Genomic DNA, 24,896 nt, shown 5'->3' with positions numbered 1-24,896 from the left:
GCTAATGACCTCAGGCATGATCAAGCATTCCTCTTGGGCCAGGTGCTGTACTAACAGAGGATGAAGGACGGCCTTGTCTACAAAGAGTTTGATCTGATTCTGGACAGCATGGACGTTTCTTAAAAAGGAATGGTACAGAGGAAAGACAGATGAGGGGAAAAAGCAATAGTAGCACACGTGCCCAGCCAAACACCTTGCCCAATCCCATGTTATTTCTTTTTCTGAGAAAGGAACGTACAACACCTTATACAGAGGAACACATAACTGAATAAATTATTCGCTGGATCCAAAACAAACTCTCCTGCACAGATCCATGTATTGCAATTCTCACACTTTGCTCTTACAACTTCTTTACATGACAACAACTGATGCAGCTTTTTTATGGCAGATTATTCTTAATGATAAAATAGCCAAAGGTAAAAACTTCTGCTGCTCTAAAGCTCTTTTCTTGCTAGATAGAAATAATAAAATCAGTTCACATATGAAGGCACTATATTTGTTTGTAATGATTATTTTCTCCAGCTGTTTAATCCTTTCATTAACAAATTGTATTCTCTAACCAGGGAGTGAAATATGGAAAATAAACGACAGAATGCGTGGATGATGTGTTACAAACACACACTCATACTTTTGTTTGGGAGAGCTCTGATACTCAATTCTTGTAACAGCTCATCCTCTGTAGATATAGTATCTAATGTGAATAACATCTGCATGTGAAAAAGAGGGACCACATTTCATGTTCTGTTCAGTTTCAAAATTTTTTACATTATGTTCAGCATTCTTATATCTGAGTGCTCATAAACAGTAACAACAATAGTTAAATGAATTCTGAGTTGTCATTGCCCTTAAATACTTATTTAGATTAGAAAAAAAAAATGACATTTTTTTTCTCTTGAAAAAAACTAAGGAAGAAGAAATACAGAGGTTGCTTTCAGGGGTGCAGAGAATGGCATCGTATTTCTTGGATATCACGTCGTGAACTTTGTAGACATGAGCTCTGGAATTGCCTCTAATTAATTCAAGTTTAGCCTGGATCCGTAGTGCAGTATAGAATAGTTTTGAAATACTTATTGAGCTCCACAGAGGTGGTTTGCGTGTGTGAAATTGGTTGTGAGTTGGAATTCCCCAGGGTATAAGGACTTTCAGGTTCTAGATCGCTGCAAGTTTGAGTAAAAAGATTTTGTTGTGAAATGCTGAGGGCTTTGAATGGCTGGAGTTGCTGTTAAAATAGCCGATCATAAGATATGGCTGTCAGTAGACTTCCAAATGAAACTGATGTAATATATTTTTAATAATACTGTCTTTCTGTAAAATCTGAGCTCTATCTGTTATGTCAGGCTATCCTTGTGACAATGTGCAACATAGGTAGCAGGAAACAGGTACACAGCCCTGCATCCTGCTTAAAAATCACTTAAAATCTTAATGGCAGCCTTTGAAAAGCTCTGCAGTGATTGATAGAGTGATAAATCTTCTATGTTATGGTTGATATCAGATCTTCACGGTGTTAGTGGATGTAATTATCTTCTTTTTAGAGGTTTTTTTTTTTTTCCTGTAGTTATAAGCATATAATGTTCAGAAAGCAGTTCTAATGAGATATGAAGCTAAGTGATGAAACTGGTTTAAGAGAAGAGGTTGGATGCAGAGACTGAGATTGCAGCGGGGAACAGAGCAGCTGGAAGGAGCAGGGGAAAGACCTGAAAAACTGATAGCCAAGCCAAGACGGGGTATGGGAAAAGATGGGTCTGTGGTAGGAATCAGAAGCCTAAGGAATTGGGTCTAACTAGATGAGAAAACAAGATAGCTCTGTTTTGATAGAAAACATGACTTGAGCAAAGACAGGCCAGAAAAGATATACGGGACTAGAAGTAAGGAAGTAAGAAAAATTGTTTGTCTCTATGTTGTACTCAGCGAAAGTCTGAGTTTCACCACTCTTTTGCTGTCAGCAAATACCTCATTGATGAAAGTCTTCTAGTACTGTCCTGCATAGAGGATGAAAACATACTAATGCTATCAGTACTCCCCTAACTCCAGAGGCAGACCTGAGCAAGGAGATATATACAAGTCTCAACCTTGCTGATAAAGCCTGGGAGGAGTACTATTGTGCCCTCTCATAGCGTGTTTTTTTTTTTTTGTGTGTGTGTTCTGTTTTGTTTTTGGTGGGTGGAGGATGTTTTTAAAAATAAAAATTCACACATACAGAGTGACGTTAAAGTTGTAAAGCCAAGCACTCACAGTTTTCAGGACTCAGCCTTCTCTGTATGTCTTATGGCAGTTTTTGCTGTTACACGATTTTCCCCCTACAGGATTCCCTTCTCTGTGTAGAGAATGAAAATATATTCAGACAACATATTTGTCTGTGTTGTTCAATTCATAGTTCAGGCCATATTTATTGACTCTCTATTCAAAACCTTTTCTGCAGCTAGAAATAATAGTTTCCTCTTGAGATTTTCAATGGTGTTCGTCATCTGTGTCTCAGTGCTGTACAAAAATGGATTTCGATGTTTGGGATGATAAAATGATCCAAAGAGAAAGCTCAATCTGAGACCTAGCAAGGACTATACTCCTTTAACGCATCCTTTCTGTTAATTTGCTGTTTTGAAGGCTCACCATTTCTGTAAAGTAGGTTGGCGTAATGAAAATAAGAACCTGTTAAATGCAGAACGGCTGCTGCATGGAAAATTTAGCATAAGTAGGTTTTGAAGTATCATAAGAATTCTGTGGTGAGCTGGTATATAATCCTCTTACCTAAAACAAAATTTTACTACTTAGGTATGAGACCTCTTTTTTTTTTGTGTTCCCATGGCTCATGCATAGCATTAGCTCTGCAGGCAGAAGGTATCTTCACTGCACGCTCTGCGGTGCTTCTAGGCAGTGCTGGACAAACAGAGCAATCTGTGGTCACAGACTAAAAGATCTCAGCGTTGTCTGTAGGTTTTAGGAAAGAGAAAGAACCAAGGCTTTACAAGCTAAGGCTAGGACAATACTAATGGACATTTGCCAATTCGTGAATAATTACCATTGCTTCCCAAACAATGTCTTCTGAAACAGTTTGTGTGCGTAGGACTGTCATATAAAATAGTCATTATGCCTGTGAAAGTCACATCTATCTGAAACTTTCTAGAGTGTATTTCTGTGTTGAAATCCTTCTGGTAATGTTGTAAAACAAGCAAATTGAGATTTTTTCATAGCTACTCTTTGACGATCGTTTGGTGGTTGTTTTTTTTTTTTTTTTTTGCTAAGACATCTAGCGAGGTCTGGTAACACATCCAGTTCTTTGCAGTAGTGTAATGTCAATCCTGCACCTCTTGACCCAGCACAACATGCTGGCGGCTGTCTTTTCCTACTTATTTCTGAGGAGTGTGATTATCTCTATTGTATTTATGACCAATGAAACTGACTTGTGTATTGTTAATGTTTTCATCATTTTTGTATTGTTTTCTATTATTGTTTATCAAAATGGAAATGGCATTTGTTGTTGTTACATATTTGACAAATGACCTGAAATATTTTGAGGTATTCCTGCTTCCTGCAAAAAGGACTGAAACATTGTAAAGTGTATTTCCATTCAGTGGGGCATAGAAATGACATGGAAGCAGCAGGAATATGCTTCAGAAAAACCACCACAGTTTAAAATCAGATCAGTCTCTAGTATGTTTTGTGTTTTAGCCTTTGTTTTTATATATTTAATCAGCACCAACACTTGCAAAGTTGAAAGATGTTAGAGAATACAGGTGCAAAATATTGTATAGAAATAGTTATCTTTGCTCAGGTGTAAGAGAGGTTTGAGGATAAAAAAGAAAAACTAAGTGTTTTTTTTTTCTTTTTGACTATTTCAATTCTTTCGAAGTTAAGACATCTAGCAAATTTTGTGTTACTGCTGTAATGCCAAAATAAGAATTAAGTATTAAAAAATATTTTGGCCTCTCTGGATCAGGTTAACATACTTGCAGCATAAACTGATTTCTGTCAGGTTTCTTTGTATTGTTATTGTTGAAGCTGACAGAAGCTTTCCTGATGGGTATACTGGAATTCCTGAGGATCACTTAGGCTCCTAATTCCCTTATCTGTTTTGGAACTATAAGGCTTTGAAATGTCTTACTATGAATGTGCTGACATATTGATACCTTGTACTAACAATTGCAATCCTGATGTCAAAACAAACACTAGAGGTGTTTTTTTGTTGTTTTTTGTTTTTGTTTTTTTTTTTTCCCCCTAAGAAATAAGTGGAATTCTTTCATATGCAGTGAGTAAATAAGTATTGAGGCCACAATCACTATTTTACATGTTAGTGTGAAGAGAATAAAAATCTAATGACTAAGCTCCAACATTTTAGTGGTAGGACAAAGAAAGCATTTTTATTTATTTATTTATTTTTCTTTCTCCAAGGTAGCACTTGGAACCTGTTGCTCCCTAGTGACCTCATACTTTCCGAAATCCAGCTCTTAGCTTTTCCGACTAGTTACCCACTTACTGACTGATTTGCTGCTTGGTCACTTGTCTCCTGTCACTGACTTCAGAGCTAGGGAAGATATGGGCCCACAGTGGAAGAATATGAAAAGATTGTAATTCTGAGCACAGTTAAAGTTATGGAAATAATGTCCTTCGTTTTCTCAGTGATTAAATCAGATTCATTTTCAGGGACAAACACTAACGCTCTTGAACTGATTCATCAAGATAGGTAGCATCTTTGTCTCTCTATGAGTATGGAAAATTACCTGACCTTTGATGGATATTTTGATAAACACAGACACACAGACCTATGCTTAGTTTCCAGGAAGTGTAGGCAGAATACTATCATTCTTCCACTTAAAGATTAAAGACAATTCTTACAGGGGAGGGGGAGGAATTCTTGCTCGAAGAAGTTGCTGAGAATGTCTCTCTTCTCTATGGAGTAAGCATATGTGCAGAATGAATGCAAAGGGGAAGAAACAATATCTAGTTAAGAAAAATGCATCCTTTTTCCAGGCAGGAAGGCATTTCTTTCATATTAATAATTGTTGTAATGATTATAGTCTCCCTTCTGCAAATTCTTACCTGGAGAAGCTTTCAAACGATGTGTATGAGAGGCTAACTGAGGAAAAAATAGCTTGTCTTTAAGATAAATATTACTAAGACTTTGGCAATTTTACTTATTTAAGTTCTGTGACTTTGAGAAAGCAAAGGGTTATTCACTACCTTAAATTTAAGAGGCAATTTCAGTGGGGTTCTTTAGAGTGAAGGTAAAATACTTCAGTGTCAGGCTAAATGCACAAGGTTTGATCCCTTATATATATTCATACAGCAGTCACTCAGTATTCCCAAACTTTTAATGGGCTGATAGTTCTTTATAGTGTGTAGTTTTACACAGAAGTAAGTAGAAACACAGTAACTCTTCCTAAATGCTGAAGGGTTCAGAACAGATTTCTGTGTTCAGGAATGTACTTCAGCGTCAAGTATTTCCTATGTATACAAGTGATTTTGAGTGAAACAATGTCATTGATTGTCATTTTAATCTCATAGGTGAGACAAAGAAATTGAATTAATTTCTTTAAGACAATCACGAATCACGGAAAATTTTCTTTACATTATTAGCTTGTGAAATGCTTGTGTCAGAAGGTATTGTGTGTATTTGCAGAAAGCAGACTGCATGTTTATTGTACTAAGTTGTGCTAAATAGTAAGTATTAGAGGAAATGCAAAAGAAAGTGCCTTGGGCCCTGTTCATCCTCACAAATTGTCACCTTGTGGAGTTGATATAAAATATTTCTGCTTCAGAAATGGACTTCGGTGAACCTTCTTAAATATCTTGCTGTTACACAGAGCTCAAAACGCATTAGTTAAGCAAAGTCATTATTCCCAGGTTAAATGGAAACAGCTCCAGAGAGCTGACGTCCACAATGTCATCTGGGAAGTTGCTGGACAAAAAGAAATACTCTGTAACTTTTGCAGAGTAAGAAAAAGCAAAAAGAGGAGGGGAAATGAGGACACAAGAAGAACATTTTTAAATTAAAAATGGATACAAGAATGTAGCCTGAAAATCAGCAAGGGCTAGCGGGGAATGATGTAAGGGTAAATCCCTCTTCCTGAGAGAACATTGCTGTCAGCTTCAATGGAAAATTTCTGTCTACTTTCAGGCAGGGGCATTAAATTGAAGCACAAAATAACGTGCTGCTTGGACAGTTGGGTAAGATCAAAGAGTGGTAACTTTTATGTGTTCTGGAGCACAAGCAAGTTAGAGAGAAATGAGTAAATTAAGAGCAGGGAAATAACAATAATGCAAACAATGCTGGCCATTTTGCAGCACCAGTCCATTTAGCAGCTGCACTTAATTTCATGTTCTGGAATAACTGTGGTACTGCAGGAGGTGAATGCCAACAGGAATTAGTATGGTCAGGACTATAATGATAGGTCTTAACAATATGGATTTCTATTAAAGTTACTATCTAATATCTTTGTAAAACAAATGCAAAATCAAAACAGTTCAGCCATGCTGGTGCAGCAGACTCCTAATCTGTGCTTTAGGTTGGAGTGCCACATCTCTTTGAGTCCTGTCCGCATGTCAGTCTGTGTGCACATAATGGCATTTTCACTGGAGGTGGGAGTTGTTACCGTGTGCACGTGGTTGCAGTGTTGGTGCAGTTTAGAGACAGATGAGAAGTCTCACTACAGGAAACGTGATCGTTAGGGAAATGATCTGTCACAAAATTCATTGTAATGATATGTTTCAGAACAAAAAGTGCTTCAAAGCTTTTGCTCAAAAACAAACTCAAAACCAAATCTGTGTGACTTCTTCTCATACTGAGACAGGAGATTTCACTCATAATGAAGAATACTGGGAATGACTGACAGCGCCTGATGCTGAGTATTTGAAGTGTTGGATGTTGGTTTCTTGTCTGCACATTCCACTTAGAAGCTTCACAATGCAGTTGCTGAAGAAGAAATCAGTTTGACTGCAAATAGTTCCTAGCTTGGTCTCTCCGCTTATTGTCTTTTTAATAAGGTGCTTTTCATATACCTGCTGTTATAAAAACTGGAACACTTTGAGAATTTCAGTTCTTTGATGATTCTTTGCCTAAAAAGGATTAGATTTAATATGATTTAAATGTCCAGTGTTTACAGACTTACTAGTGCATGTTTTTGATATTGCTTTTGATACATTTATTAACGTGATCGAATTGGCAAGCACCAGCCAAGCTCATGCCTTCTTTGCATCTGAAGCCTTGCTATGAGGAAAATAGAGGAAGTAAAAAAGATCCCTTAGAATTTCTCAACTAGGACAGGAGTTCTCTGCACAGTACAGGAAAAAAAAAAATAAAATAAAAAAGACTTGAACATCATACCATACAGATTCCGCAGATCTGGGGGAATTTTGAAGATTCTCTTGAGATACAAGGGTTGTTCATATTCTGCAAAATCCATATCCTGCGGCTTTGTTGGCTCACAAGGACACATCCAGGTCTGTTGCATTAGCTCTGTACTGTCAGCAGGCTAATAATTAATCAGAATGAACTCTCTGTATTTCTTTATATAAATATATCCTTCTTTATATGGCACTTACGATCTGCCTATCAGGCAAATTCATTGAAATCAACTTTTTTTTTTATGTTTTCTAATATTTATAAATCTGTTAAGCAGAGAGAAACAGTTGTTTTCTAAAATTAAAGAAAGCATTTTTATTGCTACAGATTTTTTTCCAAAAACTCAGTAATAATTCAAACTATTAAATTAAAAAAGAATCCTTAAAATGATAAGGTAGATAGGAAATATGATGTGAAATACCTAGGTGTAAACATCTATGGATCTCTTCTGCAGGTAGAAAATGCTCCAAGCTTCTCATTGCAGCCTGGCCCTGTGACTGTCGGGGGACATCCAGGCACATGGCACTGCTCCCTTCCTTCCTGCAGGTTTAGGCTTCCTCATGTAGCAGCCAGGGCATGGCAGATGGACCCTTTGCTCTCTGGTATGCTTGATCTGGACCTGCAATCTTGGAAGCGTTCTTGGATTTGTTGGTATAGGGATAGACTATTGGCTTTTTTGATGCTAGATTTTCTTTTAGGAAAGATCTCTGCATAAAGCTTGTGCATGTTGTCTTCAGAAAGTTAGCGTCAGAGCTGAATGATGTGGTGTTCACCCAAAAGTTCTTGAAGAGGCTTGTGAATGTGAACTTAAAATAAAACCAAAAAAGAACTGCCTTATCATTAACATCAGTTGTTAGAGTGGAGCTCGGTGGGGTAGTCAGTGTACTCCAGAAATCATCTTTTTGAGGGTGGCTCTTTGCACTTCAGATCAATGAACCTTCAGTAGTTAGTTAAAGAATACTTGAAATGTAGTATGGCATGGAAGGAGGAAAAAAAGAAAGAAAGAAAGAAAAAAAAACACAGATTCTATTAAAAATCTTTAGTCCAGCTTGTTGTACAGTGGTGGTTTAACTGATGGGCAGCTAAGTACCACCAAGTTGCTCTCTCTCTCCCTCTCCTCAGAAGGACAGGGGGAGAAAATACAATGAAAAAAGAAAAGCTCCTGGTTTGAGATGACGAGCAGTTTAATGAAAGGAAAAAAAGCAAAGGCTGTATGGTAGCAAAAGAAGAAAAAAAAAGTCTCTACTTCCCATTAGCAAGTGATGTTCTGCAGCTTCTTGGGAAGCAAGGACCTCAATGCGCATCACAGTTGCTCTGAAACACCTTGATAATGAGTGTCCCCCCTTCTCCCCCAGATATATTTTCTAGTGTGGCATCATACAGTAGGGGATATCCTTTTGGTCAGTTTAGGGCAGCTGTCCTGACCATGTCCACTCCTCACCTCCTGCCCACCCCTAGCCTACTGGCCTCTGGGGGCTGGGGGGTGGAATTGGAGAGGGAGCCTTGATGCCGTGCCAGCACTGCTCAGCAGCAGCCGGAACATGGGTGTGACATCAGTGCTGTTCTGGCCACAAGTGCAAAGCACAGCACCGTATGGGCTGCTGTGGGGAAAGGTAACTCCGTCCCAGCCAGTCCCAGCACACATACGCAAAGGAAGTTGTGGAAAGAGTGAATAATGAAAAATTAGCTAATTTCATTTCGCTGAGGTTGTTTCCAGTCAGAGCTGGAAAGAAAATAGTGATAGTAAAAAACATTCATGTAATATTCAAACGCCAATCTCTCTCTCAAACAGCTGTCCCACTGATAAAAGTTTCATGTAAAGGTTTAAGGAACAATACAATGGGAAAAAGTGATTGTATGACCAGACACCTGGGATGGATACTGGATAACAGGCTATTTAGCAGTGCTGTCATAGTTTGTGCTGACTGGAAGCTGAATAGATGAAGGAAAATATAATACGTTCATTTTAGAAATACTATTGAACTGGTATATTTACTTTTGACTGAAATGAATTTTCTCAAAATCAGGTCTCACAAGGTGTTTCTGGAGAGGGAACAAACCCACAAATGTGAATAGGTATTTCCGGCAATAGCGTGTACTGTAAATGGTACAGCAATCCTAAAACCTGTCTGTAAGCCTTTGACTGGAAGAACCATCTCTTGGCAATGATTAACTGCATTTGTAGCCAGCTAGAAAAAGCAAGTAGATTGAGGTGAATATTTCAGTGTCACTTTTAGGGGTGGTATATAGTTGAAAAGAATCACATATTGAATACATTTTAATCTTTGCTAGTGGGTTGTATGCGTTTTTTTAATTAATTTCCCTATATCTAGTTTTCACAGGCCTACTTATTACTTCAGTGGCCTTCTGTAAGGAGGTGCAGCTCTTTATCCCTGTTGGCAGTGTGTGCTGGCGATGGTGTGGAGGTGGTCTGTCATGGCTAGGTGTGTTATCTGATGTACCAACTTGCAGAAGCAATAGAAAAACCATGAGAGAAAAAAGTACATCAGGTGTTTGTACTGGGCAACTCAAATAGCCCTAGTCCAGGACAGTCTTGGGATTTTCTGAGTAGAGTGTTATGCTCATAGAAGTTAAAGCACAAACCACCTTATTTGTTAGATGATGACTGTCTCGTACTGTGGTGTACCATGAGGCTTGTGTCATTGGAGAGGCTGCTTATGTACTGCTTTGTAGCTAAAAATGAAAGTTGAGTCATTAGGACAATTGCACTTTCTGGTAGTTTAGTTTTGTAGGATTCTGTGTTTTCAAACGATGTAGGCTGAAGTGTTAATATTTTTGTATATTGCTGCTATTCACCTTACTTACCTCAGTGAGGAAGTTTACTCATTTGTGTGTTGACAAGCAGCCTTGCCACGGGAACGGGAAGGCGCTTGCTTAAAATGCAAGCTGAGAGCTGGTTTGCTAAATAGAGACCAGCACACTGCAAAAAGGAGATAAAATTAAGACACCCACATCCTGTGATACCATATAGTTCTTGTAGGCTGCCATTTACCAGGAAATGAAAAGAAGTCCATTAGTTCCAAACACAGTCAAAACACCAAAGTGCTTATATTATGCTTGATTTCCTTTATACAGTTGAAAGCGTGCCTTGTGAGCTAGATCTTCTGATGCAACTCAGACTCTTCCTGGTGGTGTCAGAGGAAGAGCAAAATACAGCTCTGGCCACTTGCCTGCCATTTTAGTTCTGCAAATGAAAATAACTACATTACTGTAATTTGTAGTTAATGCATCTGTTCATGTACATCTACAACCATTATTTGCTGTTATTTCCTCTCTCAGTTCTTGTCCCTGTTCAAAAGACCACCACCAACAACAAAAGAAAAAAACACCATAAAATATCCGGCCTTAAACCATTAAAAGATTTGAACTGTGTTCTCTTTCTGGAACATGTACACATTTCTTAAGTCACAGACAAGGTGGAAGTGAACATTTCCTTCTTCGTTCTGTGGTTGGCAGGAACAAAGCTAGGAATTTAAATTTTTATTTATCTTTAACAATAGAGGGTTAAATGGGTGAATTTGGAAATTCCGTTGAAATTAAGTAGGTTATCTTTTGAAAAGAAACATAAATTTTCATTAAGCTTGCTAGTCTACCTGAAGTCAAACAGTATTCCCCTGGTGAAATCCGGTTAAGACTAGGAAGATAATCAGGGTGACATAGTCATGTCACAGGCTTGCTGAACAATCAGATTTAAACAACTTTATAGAAGGCTGAGCCAATCTCTTTGATCTTGTCATCTCTAAATCTCAGGATTTTTGGTCAAGTTGGAAGACGGAGAGAAAACTTTCAAGGCACCCCAAAATATGCAATCTAGATTGAAATTCTGAAGCAACTGCAAGGTTATAGTGAGACTTGTGTATCAAACAGTCAGCATTTAGGCTACGGAGACTGAACACGTCTCTAAGATTGGAATATTTGGGCTGTGGAGGCAGAGACCAGTTTCCTGGAGCTTGACGTAAGCAGTTGCATGATGGCAAGAAAACTGTGCCAGGCAGGATGAGCCTTGCCCGTAACACTGGGGACCATTGCAGTTTCGAGGCAGGACACTGAAACTGTTCCAGAAGAGGCAGAGAATTAGGAACTATCTGGGGGGAGAGAGAGAAAAAAAAATGCTAGAAGTAACCAAACACTTCTTGTGCAATTTTAGGCTTCCCAGCTGACAGTACCATTGTCTGGTGCATGTGCACAAAGCATCAGAGCTTTGCTGGACCTACAGCTGTCCCCAAACCCCTCTTTTAGACCACTAGTATATTAGCATGTCATCATAAGCTGTTGTGTCAGCAGTATACATAGCCTGGACAGGAACACACAAAAACATATTGTTGGACGAAGTTACTACTAGAGACTAAGTCCATTTAACTACAATTTTGTTGTGTTGAAGTGCTTAAATAATTTTTCTTCCATTTCCTAGAGAGGTGGTGAGTTGAAATGCATTTTATTTACTTTATGATAGTTCAAAATCTCTGCCAAACTAACAGATGAAGACCAAGCAAAACTCCAAGCTGACTGATGGGTAACCACCAAAACTGACCTCTCAGTTTTGTCCCCTAGGGACAGAGGAAGAAAGTTCACACACAAGACAAAAGGAACCCTCCCATAGTTTAGCCACTCAAATCCAAACTGAAGCTGACTTATACTGAAATGGGTGTTTAACCATCTAGCCGACTAATGACTCATAGCCAAATAGAACATGACTACAGGGCACAGCAAAGCAAGACAGACAAATCCCTGAATACAGCTAGCTGCATAAGCAGGATCATTAACACTACATTTGGTAATGTAGTACCAAAGCTCATTAGCATCGATGTGGTAAAAGATGGTTTTCATTGGCAATTGCTAGTACCTTAAAATTGTAAGACAAAACATGCTTGGCTATGAAGCCATTGTACTACCTTTGCAAAAGTAAAAGCACCTGCACTCCTGGCTGGAGAGCAGATGCTCTGGCAAGAGGCCTACATTCCTCACGTAATGTAGACCCATGCTCACGGGGGGAGCGGTGTGGTCAAACAGACTGCAATTGGTCTCATTTGAGAAGTTCCCCATGAGCACTGGGATCCCGCTCAGCCATCAGCCCCTCACCTCTGCACAGCCATCTCCTTCACTGCAGCCTGATTCCCAGTCACCCATGAGAAGGCTGAGGGGATGTCAGCTGGTGTAAGAGGTGTTAGGGATCCTACTGTTGTTTCTTGAGTTCTTTGGAGAATGCTTTCATAATAGTTCAATTTCTGTTCTCATTCATTAGAGAACCATATTCCCTTGGGGCAGTTATCTACCCCAGGCATCTGCCAAAATGAAAGGACAGCCTTTAATTCAGTTTTTTTCTATACCTTCTATGTTACACTGGGCAGAGCGTCATCCATTCTTTACCATGGAATTTGTTACAAACCCATTCTGTACAAAACGGGAACCCAAAGATAGAGTTTTACTTTTGAATAGATTTTTCAGACTTTCTGGGTGTGAAGCTAATCTTGAAAGTCCAAACTGAGTAGCTGCAGCTTTCTCAAGGCTTCAGGTATAATGGTCTCAATTGCTGTGCTGATGTTGGGCACCATTACAAACTGTTATAATTTCAATTTGAATGAAATTACCTTGAAATTTTCAGTTTGCATCACAAAGTGTTATAAAAATAGACAAATTATTGAAGTTTGGCAGTGGGTCCTGTAGATCATGATGGGTTTTGATTGTAGTTCAGTTTATCCAAGCATTCATGTCTGGTGCAGATGAGCCCACAGAAAGCCAGGCAATTCCACGCTGGAACTGGTCTAAGTGCACCAAGCAGCAGGCAGAGGAAAGGCTCACATGCCTTCCCTAACCAGCAGAGCTGAATGCTGAATTCAGCCCTGACAGTCCCTGATACCCATTTGTATTTGTTGCTGGGGTGATAGTAGGGATCTGTCCCGTGCTTATACCACAACCTTTGTAGCACTCCTCGTTCAGAACATCGTCTTAATTTAAACTATGGGCTTACTTCCTACTGAAGGCATTGATGAATTTGGGTGTGGAAGTGAACATTTACCAGAATTTTTTGTCTTTTTTTGCTTTGTTCATATAATCACGTTTCTGTGGCTGTAGGGATGCTCAGTAAACTCTGCAAGTGTCTTAATCTACACACTGAAAAAATTCTGATACATTCCCTTAGCTAAAAAGAAAAAAGCAGTTAATTTTACCAGGTCAAGTGGTCATAAATTCATCACTATTTCAACGAAATGCTGGAAAATTATAGACCTTCAAAGAATAGAATCTTACCCACATTTGCACATTCTGTGTCTTTCTGTGTCAGCTTTTCCATCTGTCCTCACAGGAGACATTATACATGCTACTTCCACAGTGCTCTGTCTGCGTGTATGTCTGTATACAAACTGATACTCATTTTCCTGCTCACATAGCTTTTCTGACCTCCCACTTCCAAGTGGGAGTTGTACTTGCTATTGTAAGATGTTTAGTTGCCACTACATACATCGTTCTTTTTATTAGACATCAGAAACGTTTACAGGTCTGCTAAATTTCCTGGCCTGTGCATTTCTGTGTCTAAATCAAGAGTTTAAATTATCTGGAGCATGTAATTGGATGTTCTCTTGGCTTTGGCCTGAGGGCTTTTTCTCTGGGTCCCTATACTTTGAAAAGTCAATAAAACTCTTTTCCTAAATCACTTTTTGTCCAGCATTCTTTACCTAGTACCTTTGATTTTAATTTTCTTTCCCAGACCACTCACTTAGCGTTTTTAGGTTACAAAATTGTAGTAAAGAAACAAACAAAAAAGCAAAGATTTATGAAACGCTAATAAAAATTACTTGCTACATACAAAAGAAAGAAACAGAGACTGTGTTTCTGTTGCTTTGAATTGTTTAAAGAAGTACTGAAATTAGTCTCGTTCAGATCCTCAGAAATGTGAGCTTTACATTTCACAGGTTCTTTGCTAGAATACTGAGCACCGCTAGCCCTGTGAGCCCAGTGGAGTCGTTCTGAGCCTGTATTTTCATCTCCTGACATCTTCAGCATACAGTCTTTTAGAAAAGGATGGCCAGCGCAGAACTGAAAGCAAAATCAGATGAACTATTCCACCCACTCACCCCCACCCCCTTCTTATGATTCCCAGATAGATTGGTAGGTTAAAGTTGGGGCTAACATCTCATGATTGCTTTAATTAAAATAGCAAAAAAGAGCAAGAAGAAAAAGGTCAGGTTTAAAATGCACATAACTGCCCAGGGTTGGGCACCAAATTTGATAATCTGATGTTTCAAAAGAAAAAAAAAAAAAGAGGGAAAGGGGATTGAGAAATCCCTTTCACTCAAAGTTTTTACTGACTCTAGGAGGAGTTGTGGGTGCTCAGCACTGCTGTGTAAGCTGTTCATCACCGTTGCTTCTGCTGCGACACGAATCACAGGTCCATTCTCCTGAGTGTTGGCTCAGCTTTCCTGAAGGGGCAGAGCAATCCAGATTTTGACGTAATGTGAGATTTTGTACGTACATGCATGGCGTTCTGGGGAGTTCAAGACTGAGTTGTTTCACTCTTTGCAGTCTCACGGCTCTCCCTGTTTGTGCCATTAGACAGGTCAGAGCGTATTTATTTTTTATAGCGCTGTCAGGTTTGACTGCAAACTTTATGATTTTTAATGAAAATGATTTTCTGACCACAATATGCCAGTTTAGTAGGATAGTGCCATTGTCTCCACTTTGCAGATGATGTTATAGAGGCACAGAGATGGAGGCTATGTCCGACTGCTCACACAGTAGTAAAACTGAAGCAGTGTCTATGTAATCACCAAGCAGGGCACAGACCCAACTGTACTCACGCTAGCTGAGTACAAGACGGATTTCAGGTTATCCATCAAACATTGGAAGTTCTGACTAATTTAAATACTAGTAAATGTCTGCTTTCACATTAAAAAAAATAAAAATGATTCCCTATTATTTTACATAGGGAACATATATAACTAATTTTTAACTGACAGTTTTTCTAAAAGATATTGATATGCTTCAATGAATAATTTACTTTTCAAATTATTTTCTGTGTGTGTAACGGTGGTAAAATCTGATCCTTAAAGGATGCTTCCTATTAACATTATGCGTAACTATTTTACTGTACTTTAAATTGTAATCTAACAAGTGTACAATTGACTTATGTTGATCAGTGAATGCTATTAGTCATAATACTTTATGAACAACAAAAAAGGTATTCAGTAGTGCCTTTGATGAATGGTATTCATTTGACTTTGCTGGTCATTTCTGGCCTGAATGTCTGTAGGAAAAAAAAAAAAAAAAAGAAAAAAGAAAAAGTGAGGATACTCACCAAGTAAAATCACTCTCCCTTGAAACACAGTTTGCGGGCTGCAGCTGGCAGCCCTGGGTGGGCAAGGGAGCTGCCCAGCAGGCAGAGTTGGCATGGGAATGGTTCTCCACTGAGCCAGATGAACTTTTATCTCTCTGTACTCTCTATCCTTTTAAGAAACAGAAGCTAGAAGTATATTAACCAATTCTGTTAGGATCTTCTATTAATGCTGCCAGAAATTTGGGTCATGGGAGGTGACTGAGAGTAAAAGGATAGTTTGGGGCACTGCTGATCAGCGATGTCTCACTGGGACGTTGGCTCATGGGGCACAGGAACTGCTGAGGGTCCTGTTAAGCTTGGAGCAGGAAAACAAATGCCAGATCACTGGAAAAAATGAATTTTTAGTGGTGGCTTTTCAGTAGGAACATCTTTATTCTGTTTCATGCATCTCTTCTAAGTTAAGGATCTTGTAAACACCTGGGACAAGTTTTCTCTTTCTTTTTTTTTCCTTTGTAAAACTAAAAATATTTTTTTCCTTTTTTCCATTACGTCTAAATGAAAACTTTGCAGGCATAACTTCTTGTACACAATCTCCACAGAACATAGCACCAAGCAGTTATATTTGTGATTGACAAACGTTGATATTCCTGCATTATAAATAAAATTAAATTAGTAGGAAGCAACCTTGCCTTGAAAGTTAGTCTCCCATCTAAAATTCTTTATTGGCTCTGAATACAACACACTTCTAAAGTTTAAAAAAATAAAATTAAAGAAATGTTATTGTGTCTTTTCACAGCCTGTGAGCTTTCTTTCCAGTTTTGATTGTACTTTGATCCTATTTTGTAGGAGAGCTGAGTGTTTGCAATCCAGGTGATGCCAGTTGGAGACATAAATGTTCAGAGCACCTGAAAATTATTTGTTTATCTCTGTAAGCTACACTCCTCCCTCAGAACCCCTAGGACAGTTAGCCCACTATATTTGTTTGGGTCTTTAACACAGCAACTGCTCAGAGAAAAATATTATTACGTAGAGTGAAAACTCATAGATGGGTATAATTTCTTGAAAGAAATGTTCATTTATTTTTAAAAATTGCTAGCTGCATTTTTTTTTTAATTCACTGATTAAAACTCACTGATTTTACCTCACTGAAATAATAGTTCTTGTAGATACAGAGCTGTTGATTGAAGTACTTCCTGATAACAGACCTATAACAAATGGGAGATTTATGATTTTGGTTGATTTTACATTATCAGCGGCTCAAATGCTGCAATTCATACAGTATGAATTTAAACTGTTTATGGTTTGTCATTTGAGCTGATTAGAGAAAGTTTAGAGAAACATTTCCAGGACCCATTCATTTTTTACTGCTGGAAAAATGATGTAAAAAGCAATTTGTAGTCAGGAGATGTCTGCAATACAGCATAACACTTTTATCTTGAAGCAGCTCAGAGGTGGATAGAGAAGTAAGTCAGATATTTAAATAAGCCAAGGTCCAATGAGATAGTCCAAGATAAAGAAGTTTTGCCCTTAGCTCGCACTCTCGCCAGTAGTCAGCCAGTTCTCAGTTGCAGCTTCTTTTTGTGGTCAAAAATCTTGGGAACTGATCTGCCTTCAACTATGCTGAATACATAGAACTAGTAGAGGAGGCAATTGCAAAAACATGGGCACAGAAATTGAGAAGAGAGTGTAATTGTTGCATGTCCTTCCTTTCTTCTGTTTGCCATAAACAGTATGCACTCAGCAATTCCAGAACCAGCCTGTCTGTATCATTAAGCTGACAGTTTGGATCAAGTGTTTCTTTCTGCTCATGGTAGATTTGGAGCTAGAAGAGTCATACCTGAGGTTAGGTACTGCTGCTAGATATACGGTAAGTTTAGCACATGTACTCTGGCTCTTGGCTCTGTACATGCACAAACACTGAAAATATACAAAAGGCAAAGCAACATTAGCACATTTTTTCTTTTGCACGTATCACAAAATTACCAAGCAAGTATGACAGCCAATCTTACATTCCTCATGTATAGGTGTTTCTTAATGACTGTGGATGGTAGCCAACGTTTCACAGCTGAATTAACTGTTACATCAGGATTTGATATTCTCCCCTCTTACAGACAATTCACATCATTTCACATTCTCCCTGCAAAGCAGCCTTGACTGTATCATATTAATGAATTTGTACAACTAAAAATAATTATAAATGCAAATTTGGTGAAAAGGAGTTTAATAGGGAAATTTCATGACTGCACTAGAGAAGTTGTGGTTTAGCACTGAGATAGGTCTGATTGCTTGAGCATGTGGGTGCTATGGTAACACAGTTTCACCATTTGGAAGTGCTTAAGCTCTAAACCACAGTATGCTGCACCCTCTTCCTTTTGAGTAGGGTTCTGTAGAAGAAAAACAGAAGTAAACAGCATGAGAGAAACCACAGAGCAGCAAAGGCGTTGTTAGCTGTAGTCGAACAAGTGGGTTACTGTAGTTAAAGTATTCCTATGAAGACTGAGGATGTCATTTAAAATACAGTGCAATCGATAGAAATGCCTTTCTTCTGCTTGATAAATTCTTGATATTTCTAGGTATTTATTTTAAGTTTGCAAGAAGTGTGTACTTGGCAAAATGAATTGGAATTGGTGCCTTTGGTTCATGTTCTACTCCAGGTTTATGGTTTTGTGAAATTTCAGATATCATTCGTAACAAATGTTGCTTCCATAAATGTAATATTCCTTGAGGGAAATTTCTGTTTTTCTCTGCATTTTTATTTTTCTCTAGGAAAATTAAACTCTTACATTGTGTAAGTGGAATCAGAAAACTCTGGTTTTGAAATTATTTTTGAAATTTAATTTCAGGTTAGCTGAGAAAATATTTCAGCATTCGTATGCTTTTCTTCTTATTGTTTCCTTAAGACAGGCTCTGTATAACAGCAGAGTTGACAAACTTTGATGTTTGTCCTTACCCCTCTTTCCTAAGTCTGCAACATTGCGGAACACAGTATTGAATTCTTGTATCTGCCAGCTATAAATTTTTCTTAATTCCATCTCCTGCCCTCATACTAGTTATCCCAAATTTCTAGTTATCCCAAATTTCTGGTGAAAATAAATGTTGCGAATATGTCCCGTGGGAATATAATTTATAATATTTGCTTAGTTTTAATCCTCAGCTGCTGTAAATTCATATCATTCCTATGACTGCTGTACAGCTATTGAGTTTTTCATCAGTTAGGATTATAGATTATTTTGAAGTGCTTTCGTTGATAAATCTGCAATGAAAAAGTACTAGGCACTTTTTTTTAGGACCATCTGAAATGTCCCAGCTAGAAACTGAAAAGTTTCTACATGTTAATCCTAAATGAGTATTTATTTATTTTTAACTCAGGACATGCAAAATTTCACATATTTTTTGTGTGTGAACCTCACGTGGCTTTCTTTTAATCAATTTTCAAAAAGCAGCAGTTTGTCCAGAAAACAGAAACACTTTTTTCTTCCCCAAACACAAAGATAATGATAAAGACTAAAGTTTAGTTCTGTACTCTGTGTTTATGAAAGCACTTCAGCACACGTGATCCTTATAAAATCTGAGGGGTCTTCTGTGGTATAGAGTTACTCAGACATTGAAGTGTTTTCAAGCCTATTCATAGGTTTGCCCAGATTTATTTATAAAGTAGCAAAGGATCCCTTCATTTTGTGTTTGCTGCAAAAAGTAGCAGTAACATCTCTAGCCCTGATGCTCGTTTACTTTAAGGTCCTTTTAGCTGGTTCTGGCAGCAGAAAGGAGCCTTAAAATAGGTGTGAATTATATCCCACTTGAAGTTTAAAAATAAATCAAAGAATGGAGGTTGGAAGCATTTTGTGTAGTTGCCTTACTCACGCTTTACCTCCCACCAGGAACTGTTTTTTTTTTTTTTTTTTTTTTTCAATTTAGCATTGGCTTGCAGTGGAGCTGACTAATGTCTGTGCTGTTTGCTAGAAGACCCCCTCAAAGAGCTTTACTCCATCTGAACAAGGAGACCACATCCTGTTGCTTTCAGCGCAGATGTGAAGAGCCCTGACCCTGCTGAGGCAGAGCAGTACTGTTCAGCTGTAAAAGGAGGGTAGACCAATTCTGGACCTACACAGGATGCTTAGTGTGAAGTCCTGCTTGGTGGGGGATGCTGGGGTCTGTCCAATATGCCAGAGGGTGAGGAGGTCCTGGGAAAAGGGCAGCAGCTCTGCAGAATCACAAAGCGCTTTTCCTGGGAGAGAAACCTGGCAGGCAATAGTCTGCAGACATGAGGCTGAGAGGAAGAATGACTTCCTCTGCCCCTCCCAAAGTCTAGCAAAGTCACGCAGAGTGCAGCTGGTTGTGAAGAGCCAATAGGTATGGTACCATGCTAGGTAAAACGCTAAATATGCTATTAGCAGAAAGGGACCATCTTTCTCCTCATTCTTCTGTGTTGTGTGCAGTATGGGATGCAGTACGCAGCACTTGTGTGCACAGAGGAGAAGCTGCCTGAAATACCTGCCTGCAAGCTCAGTCCCCTGCCTAGACCAGCAGGAAATAGAAAACTGGGTCCATTTTACCCACTGTGCAATGTAAGAAGCAGAATGTAGTTAAAAGGCATGTTCCCTGTCATCAGTTAAGACATTTTTGCCTATAAAAACATGTTAATGTTTTTAGGCTTTTAATGCAGATTCTCCAGTTTCACTATCTTGTCAGTTGGAGTTTCCTTTAATAACACACAAGCACAGGAAGTATGTGCTGGTGCTTCCTTCTGCTTCAGAAGATCATACCCTGGACTTACTTGAAACACAGTATCTTTTAACATATCCTAGGCCTGAATTGTCTGCTCTTGGGTTGCTTGGTCCTTCCAAATGGAAAGTGTTTTCACTTTATTCTCTTTCCTTAGAGAACAGCAGCAAACATTAACTTCTTATAAGGGTGCAACCATGGTTCACTGCAGCAGGTGCAGAGTCATGACTGTGTCAGTGATATAGCTGCTCCTGGACCTCCAAATGTGCCTTACAGCTTGTTTTGCTTGGAGATTAAGATGTTTGGCTTTTTCTTTTTCTTTTTTTTTTTTTATTATTATTTTCGGTCTGATTGCTTTCATAGTTCTTCCATCTACTCTTCTTGTTGAACATTGAAGGGCTTCTTCAAAATATAATAGTCCCATATTTCAATCTCAGGGTCTGCATGCCTTCAAGCTTTCAGGAGAAAGGATGGTTAGCTCATCCAAGTTAGGAGTATTCCTTTGAGAATCTGTCATCTCATCTCAAACCTTTCTTTTAAGCAGCAGTTGCACTTTGTCTGCCAACCAACAGAGAGACATTAGAGAGAAGAAAAGCATTTAGCCAAGCTGTCTATTTGCTGGTTGTATGTGCCGGTGGTATCTTTTTGCAGGGCACTCGACCGAGGCCAGAACTGCTCCAACACTACTGGTAGGTCTTGGCTTTTGGGTAAGTCAGTAGGAACCAGCCAGTGGCGAAATCAAGAGAAGGTGAAGGGAAGCTTGCATACACCTTCTGTATTAGCAACTTTTTACGTATTTCAATTCTTGCACTTGGAATGTCTGAGACTATCCGATGTATATTATCTTAAAATGGCTTATGGCTGGGTGCAGTTTAAGATGCAAGGAAATAGACCAACTTGCTTAGTTGGTAATCATCAGGCTTTTATACTGCACATAATGTTTTCTGGGGGCTGAACATCCTTATTAAAGATATTCTCAGATTTGAACCTTTAAGTTTCCAGGTATGTGTTTTAGAATTTAAGCATGAGCAGACAGCCATGACTTTGCAGTTAACTTTGTTACCCAGAGGTTAGATCTGACATATTTGATAGCTGTGGGACATTTTGGGAAAACTAAATTCATTTTAGCAACGTGTCTATTAATACTGGAGAAATACAGTCCGGTGTGTTGGGATCCTTCTTTTATTTTTTTTCCCCTTTGTTTTATCAAATATCCCTGTATAAGATTATATGGGGAAATGTGTCTTGCTGTTTCTGCAATACCTTTGCTGTTTGAGAGGGTTTTTTTTTAGTGTTCTGGTGCCACCTACTGAATTCTTATTAACTGCATCCTATTTCATTGCTATGAAAATTATATAATATCATTGAATCACAGAAGAACAGGATAATTATAAACTGCTTAGAATGGCACAAAACTGCCATGAAGTTCTGTTAAAATGTCGGTTATTTAGAGGAAAAAAAGGTAAGGGTGATCTAGGATGGTTATTTTCCGAACTGTTTTAAGAGCTGACCCAGGTGTGAGCATGAGGATTGGATCAGACGATCTCTTCTGGTCCCTTCCAACCTCAACAGTTTTGTGATCATACGTGGCATGTGGTATCTGTCACCATGAGCAAGCAATAAACATCACACTGTATTTAAACTAGATGCTTACAGAAAGCTAATTTTGGGCTTGAGGTATCATTTATGTGCTGAAGTAAGATCTGGGAAGGAGAGGGAATTACTGATTTTTCAGCTGGTAAGCAGGTTGAAGAAAGAAAAATCATATTATGAAACTGAAAGTGACCAACTGCCGGCTTTCAAACACCGAATTTTAAAAATATAAGAAGATACTTTGAGATTGAATTGATTATGGCAAATATGATTACGCATGTTAGCTTTACGTGGTTCTTTGGCAGCTTAATGCGTATAGTTAGATTATACAACTCCTGTTAACAAATTTCCAGTCCTTACCTGAGATTTCAGACACTGAAGTGATATACAAAGATCATCTGTACTTTTGTTTCTTATTTGTAACAGGAAAATGGGGGAGGAGAACTAGTAGAAAAAGGGCAAGAAAGGAAGAGACATGAGTGAATGAAAGTTTGTGGACAATTACAGTATGTGAACAAGTGGAATTTTTCTCCTTTTGAAAGCCTGGCAATAGTGTTAGAGAAAGATGTCTTCAGGAAGCAGCATGGCTTTCAAAATTCGTATTTCAAAGTGGAAGATTCTAATCCTCTAAATGAGTAAAAGATACAGTGATGAGAACAAACTTCTGTTTTGATGGTGGACACTCTTACGAGTTGTCCTTATTCTCCTGATTCCAGACAATTGCCATTTATTTTTGTCTCCATTTATCCTGAGAGAAATTTCACATTACGCAAATTAAGAATGTTTTGGGTCAGGATTTCAAAACCGAGTGTAAAAGTGAGGCTTATTTTCATAGCTGTGAAAAGGGCGCAACTCCCAGCTGAAATCAGGCAGTAGTTTATGAGAGGTTAACCTGGAGACAGAGTTCTCTAGAGGGATTCTTACTATCAGCAGGATGGTCCAGGAAGCGTGCTGGGATTTAGAGAAGAATATTAGGTAAAGTAAAGGTCTTTTAGGAATACCGAGCCTTGGATTACTGGCTTTTGTATAGTGAGGATTACAGACAGGTAAGATTTTTCTTGAGAAGAGAATTAGTGTTGGTGTCTCTTCTTGCTAATAAAGTCATTCTTCATTCATCAAAATCATGCTCTATTTGTTGATGTTACTTGTACACGCTGCTGTGTGATGAAGAGAAAGATTTTGAGGGTTTTAGTTTTGCTATTGCAAAATGCATCGATAAGTATGAAAGTGCCATTTAAGTACCCTCCAGCCTCACCTGTCCTAAGAAGCATGGTTTAGAGGAAGTCATACAAACTACTACCCTTTTTCTAATGTAGATGGGCTTCTCACCTTCATGCATTGCTCACTCAGTGGTATTTTTTCCTCACTAAACTGCAGGAAATGAAAATGAGACATCTTCCAGCTCTCCCCCCTCCCTTACATCTCCTCCACCTGCACGTTCCACGTCACTCTCACCTCCAAGCACCACTAAAGGTAATACTGAAAACTGGGACCACGGCACTGCTACTCTTCTGTTTCAGCTGAAGTGACATCTATTTCTATCAAATATTAACTCCATCACTGTTAAAGCAATCTGGTGATTTAGGTTGTGTGAGGCCAATTATACTGCAGCAAAATTTGTTAATATGATGAAGACATATGTAGTTTTATTTATTTATTTATTTATTTATTTAAATAAAAGGTGGAAATTTGAAGCATGCGTTTTAAAGAAAGAAATTACAATTCCAGCTACAACATGCTGTTGTTATGGGTTCATGTTTTCCTTATGGACACCCCTTGCCCTTGAGCTCCCAGCTGAGAATTTCACACTGAGCTCTCACAGTGGTACTTACCTGCAGTTACCTCAGGCGCCACAGCGGTATCTGAGGATCTCTGGAAAGAAGGTCCTTCCCAGATCAATAGCATGAAACAAAACAGCCCCAATCAGGTTGTACTTTCTGCAAGTTGCGTGTTAACTCACCCCCTTTAGCTGGTGTTTTCAAACACCTGAAGTCAGTACATCCCCCTACCTTGCTAAAGGAGTGTCAAATCTCATTGCCACAAAGGCATCCCAGAGAAATTGATAGGAATTTGGTACTTCATGGTTTTGCAGACCTGATTGTAAGCCATGCTCTTGGGATAAATCCAAGCAGGTGTGTTACATGGTCTGTGCAGGAACTGGAGAGCAATGCAAACTTGTTCTTGCCAGTGCTAGAGGGAGGCATTTGATTCAGAAGACAACTGGTAGTCTTTCTGCTTGCAATGAGCTTCTCGTGTTCACACATTGCTCACCCAATGATATTTTTTCCTCACTGTTTAGCAGGAGATGAAAATCTGGCACCTGCCAGCTCTCCCCCCTCCCTTACGTCTCCTCCACCTGCACGCTCCACGTCACTCTCACCTCCAAGCACCTCTGAAGGTAACCGTGAAGTCAGGACCGTGGCACTGCTGCTCTTCTGTTTCAGCTGAACCAGCATCTGCTGCAGCCGTCCTGAAACTATGTCCATCCTTCAGGATGCACAGCAGACTCCCTGCTCAAGGAAATGGGACTCCTAATATGGAAAATAACAGCCTACATATATACTTGATGTTTTGGGGGTCTAGTAGTTGCTACTTATCTTTAAATATCACTTTAAAATAAGTAATTCCCCAGGGAAATCTCAGCTGATAGGAGGAAAGAATGTTTCTTTTTAAAAAAAAATCTGATATGGTTGTGTGTGATTCCTTGAAAATGTAATTTACACATTTTCTCTTTGTCTTTTCCAGGAGTTCAGGAAATGGCAACAACAACTGGTAAGAAACTTTTAATTTACATTAAGAAATTCACAGACACTTTTTTCTGGTTGTTTCTTCTTTCCTGTGTATAGTTGTCTTGTGTAATGTGTGCAATACATATAATGCTTTTTCATTCAGCCCAGTGAAATGAAATACTCTGTTTTAAGAGGGAAGAATATCAAACCAGTTTGGTTCTGAGTC

General features: G+C 38.7%; 1 protein-coding gene and 1 long non-coding RNA gene across 13 annotated transcripts in view; one reads left to right on the top strand and one right to left on the bottom strand.

Moving 5' to 3' along the window:
• The window catches only part of PTPRC (protein tyrosine phosphatase receptor type C), a 71,072-nt gene that overhangs the window by 16,138 nt on the left and 30,038 nt on the right, over window positions 1-24,896 (top strand). For 4 of the 12 annotated variants that reach the window (XM_083845554.1, XM_083845560.1, XM_083845557.1 and 1 more), the window contains 3 exons: window positions 23,319-23,414; window positions 24,241-24,339; window positions 24,687-24,713. In XM_083845554.1, coding sequence (XP_083701680.1) covers window positions 23,319-23,414; window positions 24,241-24,339; window positions 24,687-24,713 — 222 coding nt within the window. The remainder of the gene's footprint in view (window positions 1-23,318; window positions 23,415-24,240; window positions 24,340-24,686; window positions 24,714-24,896) is intronic. The other 8 variants (XM_083845559.1, XM_083845553.1, XM_083845552.1 and 5 more) reach the window with 3 other exon arrangements.
• Window positions 1,526-23,311, bottom strand: LOC310903036. Its single transcript, XR_014587243.1, has 2 exons — window positions 15,648-23,311; window positions 1,526-14,772 (listed from the first exon to the last, which is right to left on the bottom strand). It is a non-coding gene; the product is annotated as an uncharacterized lncRNA (long non-coding RNA).

This window comes from Anser anser (genome assembly GCF_964211835.1).
Source record: "Anser anser genome assembly, chromosome: 8".
Lineage (NCBI taxonomy): Eukaryota > Metazoa > Chordata > Aves > Anseriformes > Anatidae > Anser > Anser anser.
The sequence above is the reverse complement of the archived record's forward strand: the minus strand, read 5'-3'. Positions and strand labels throughout refer to the sequence as shown.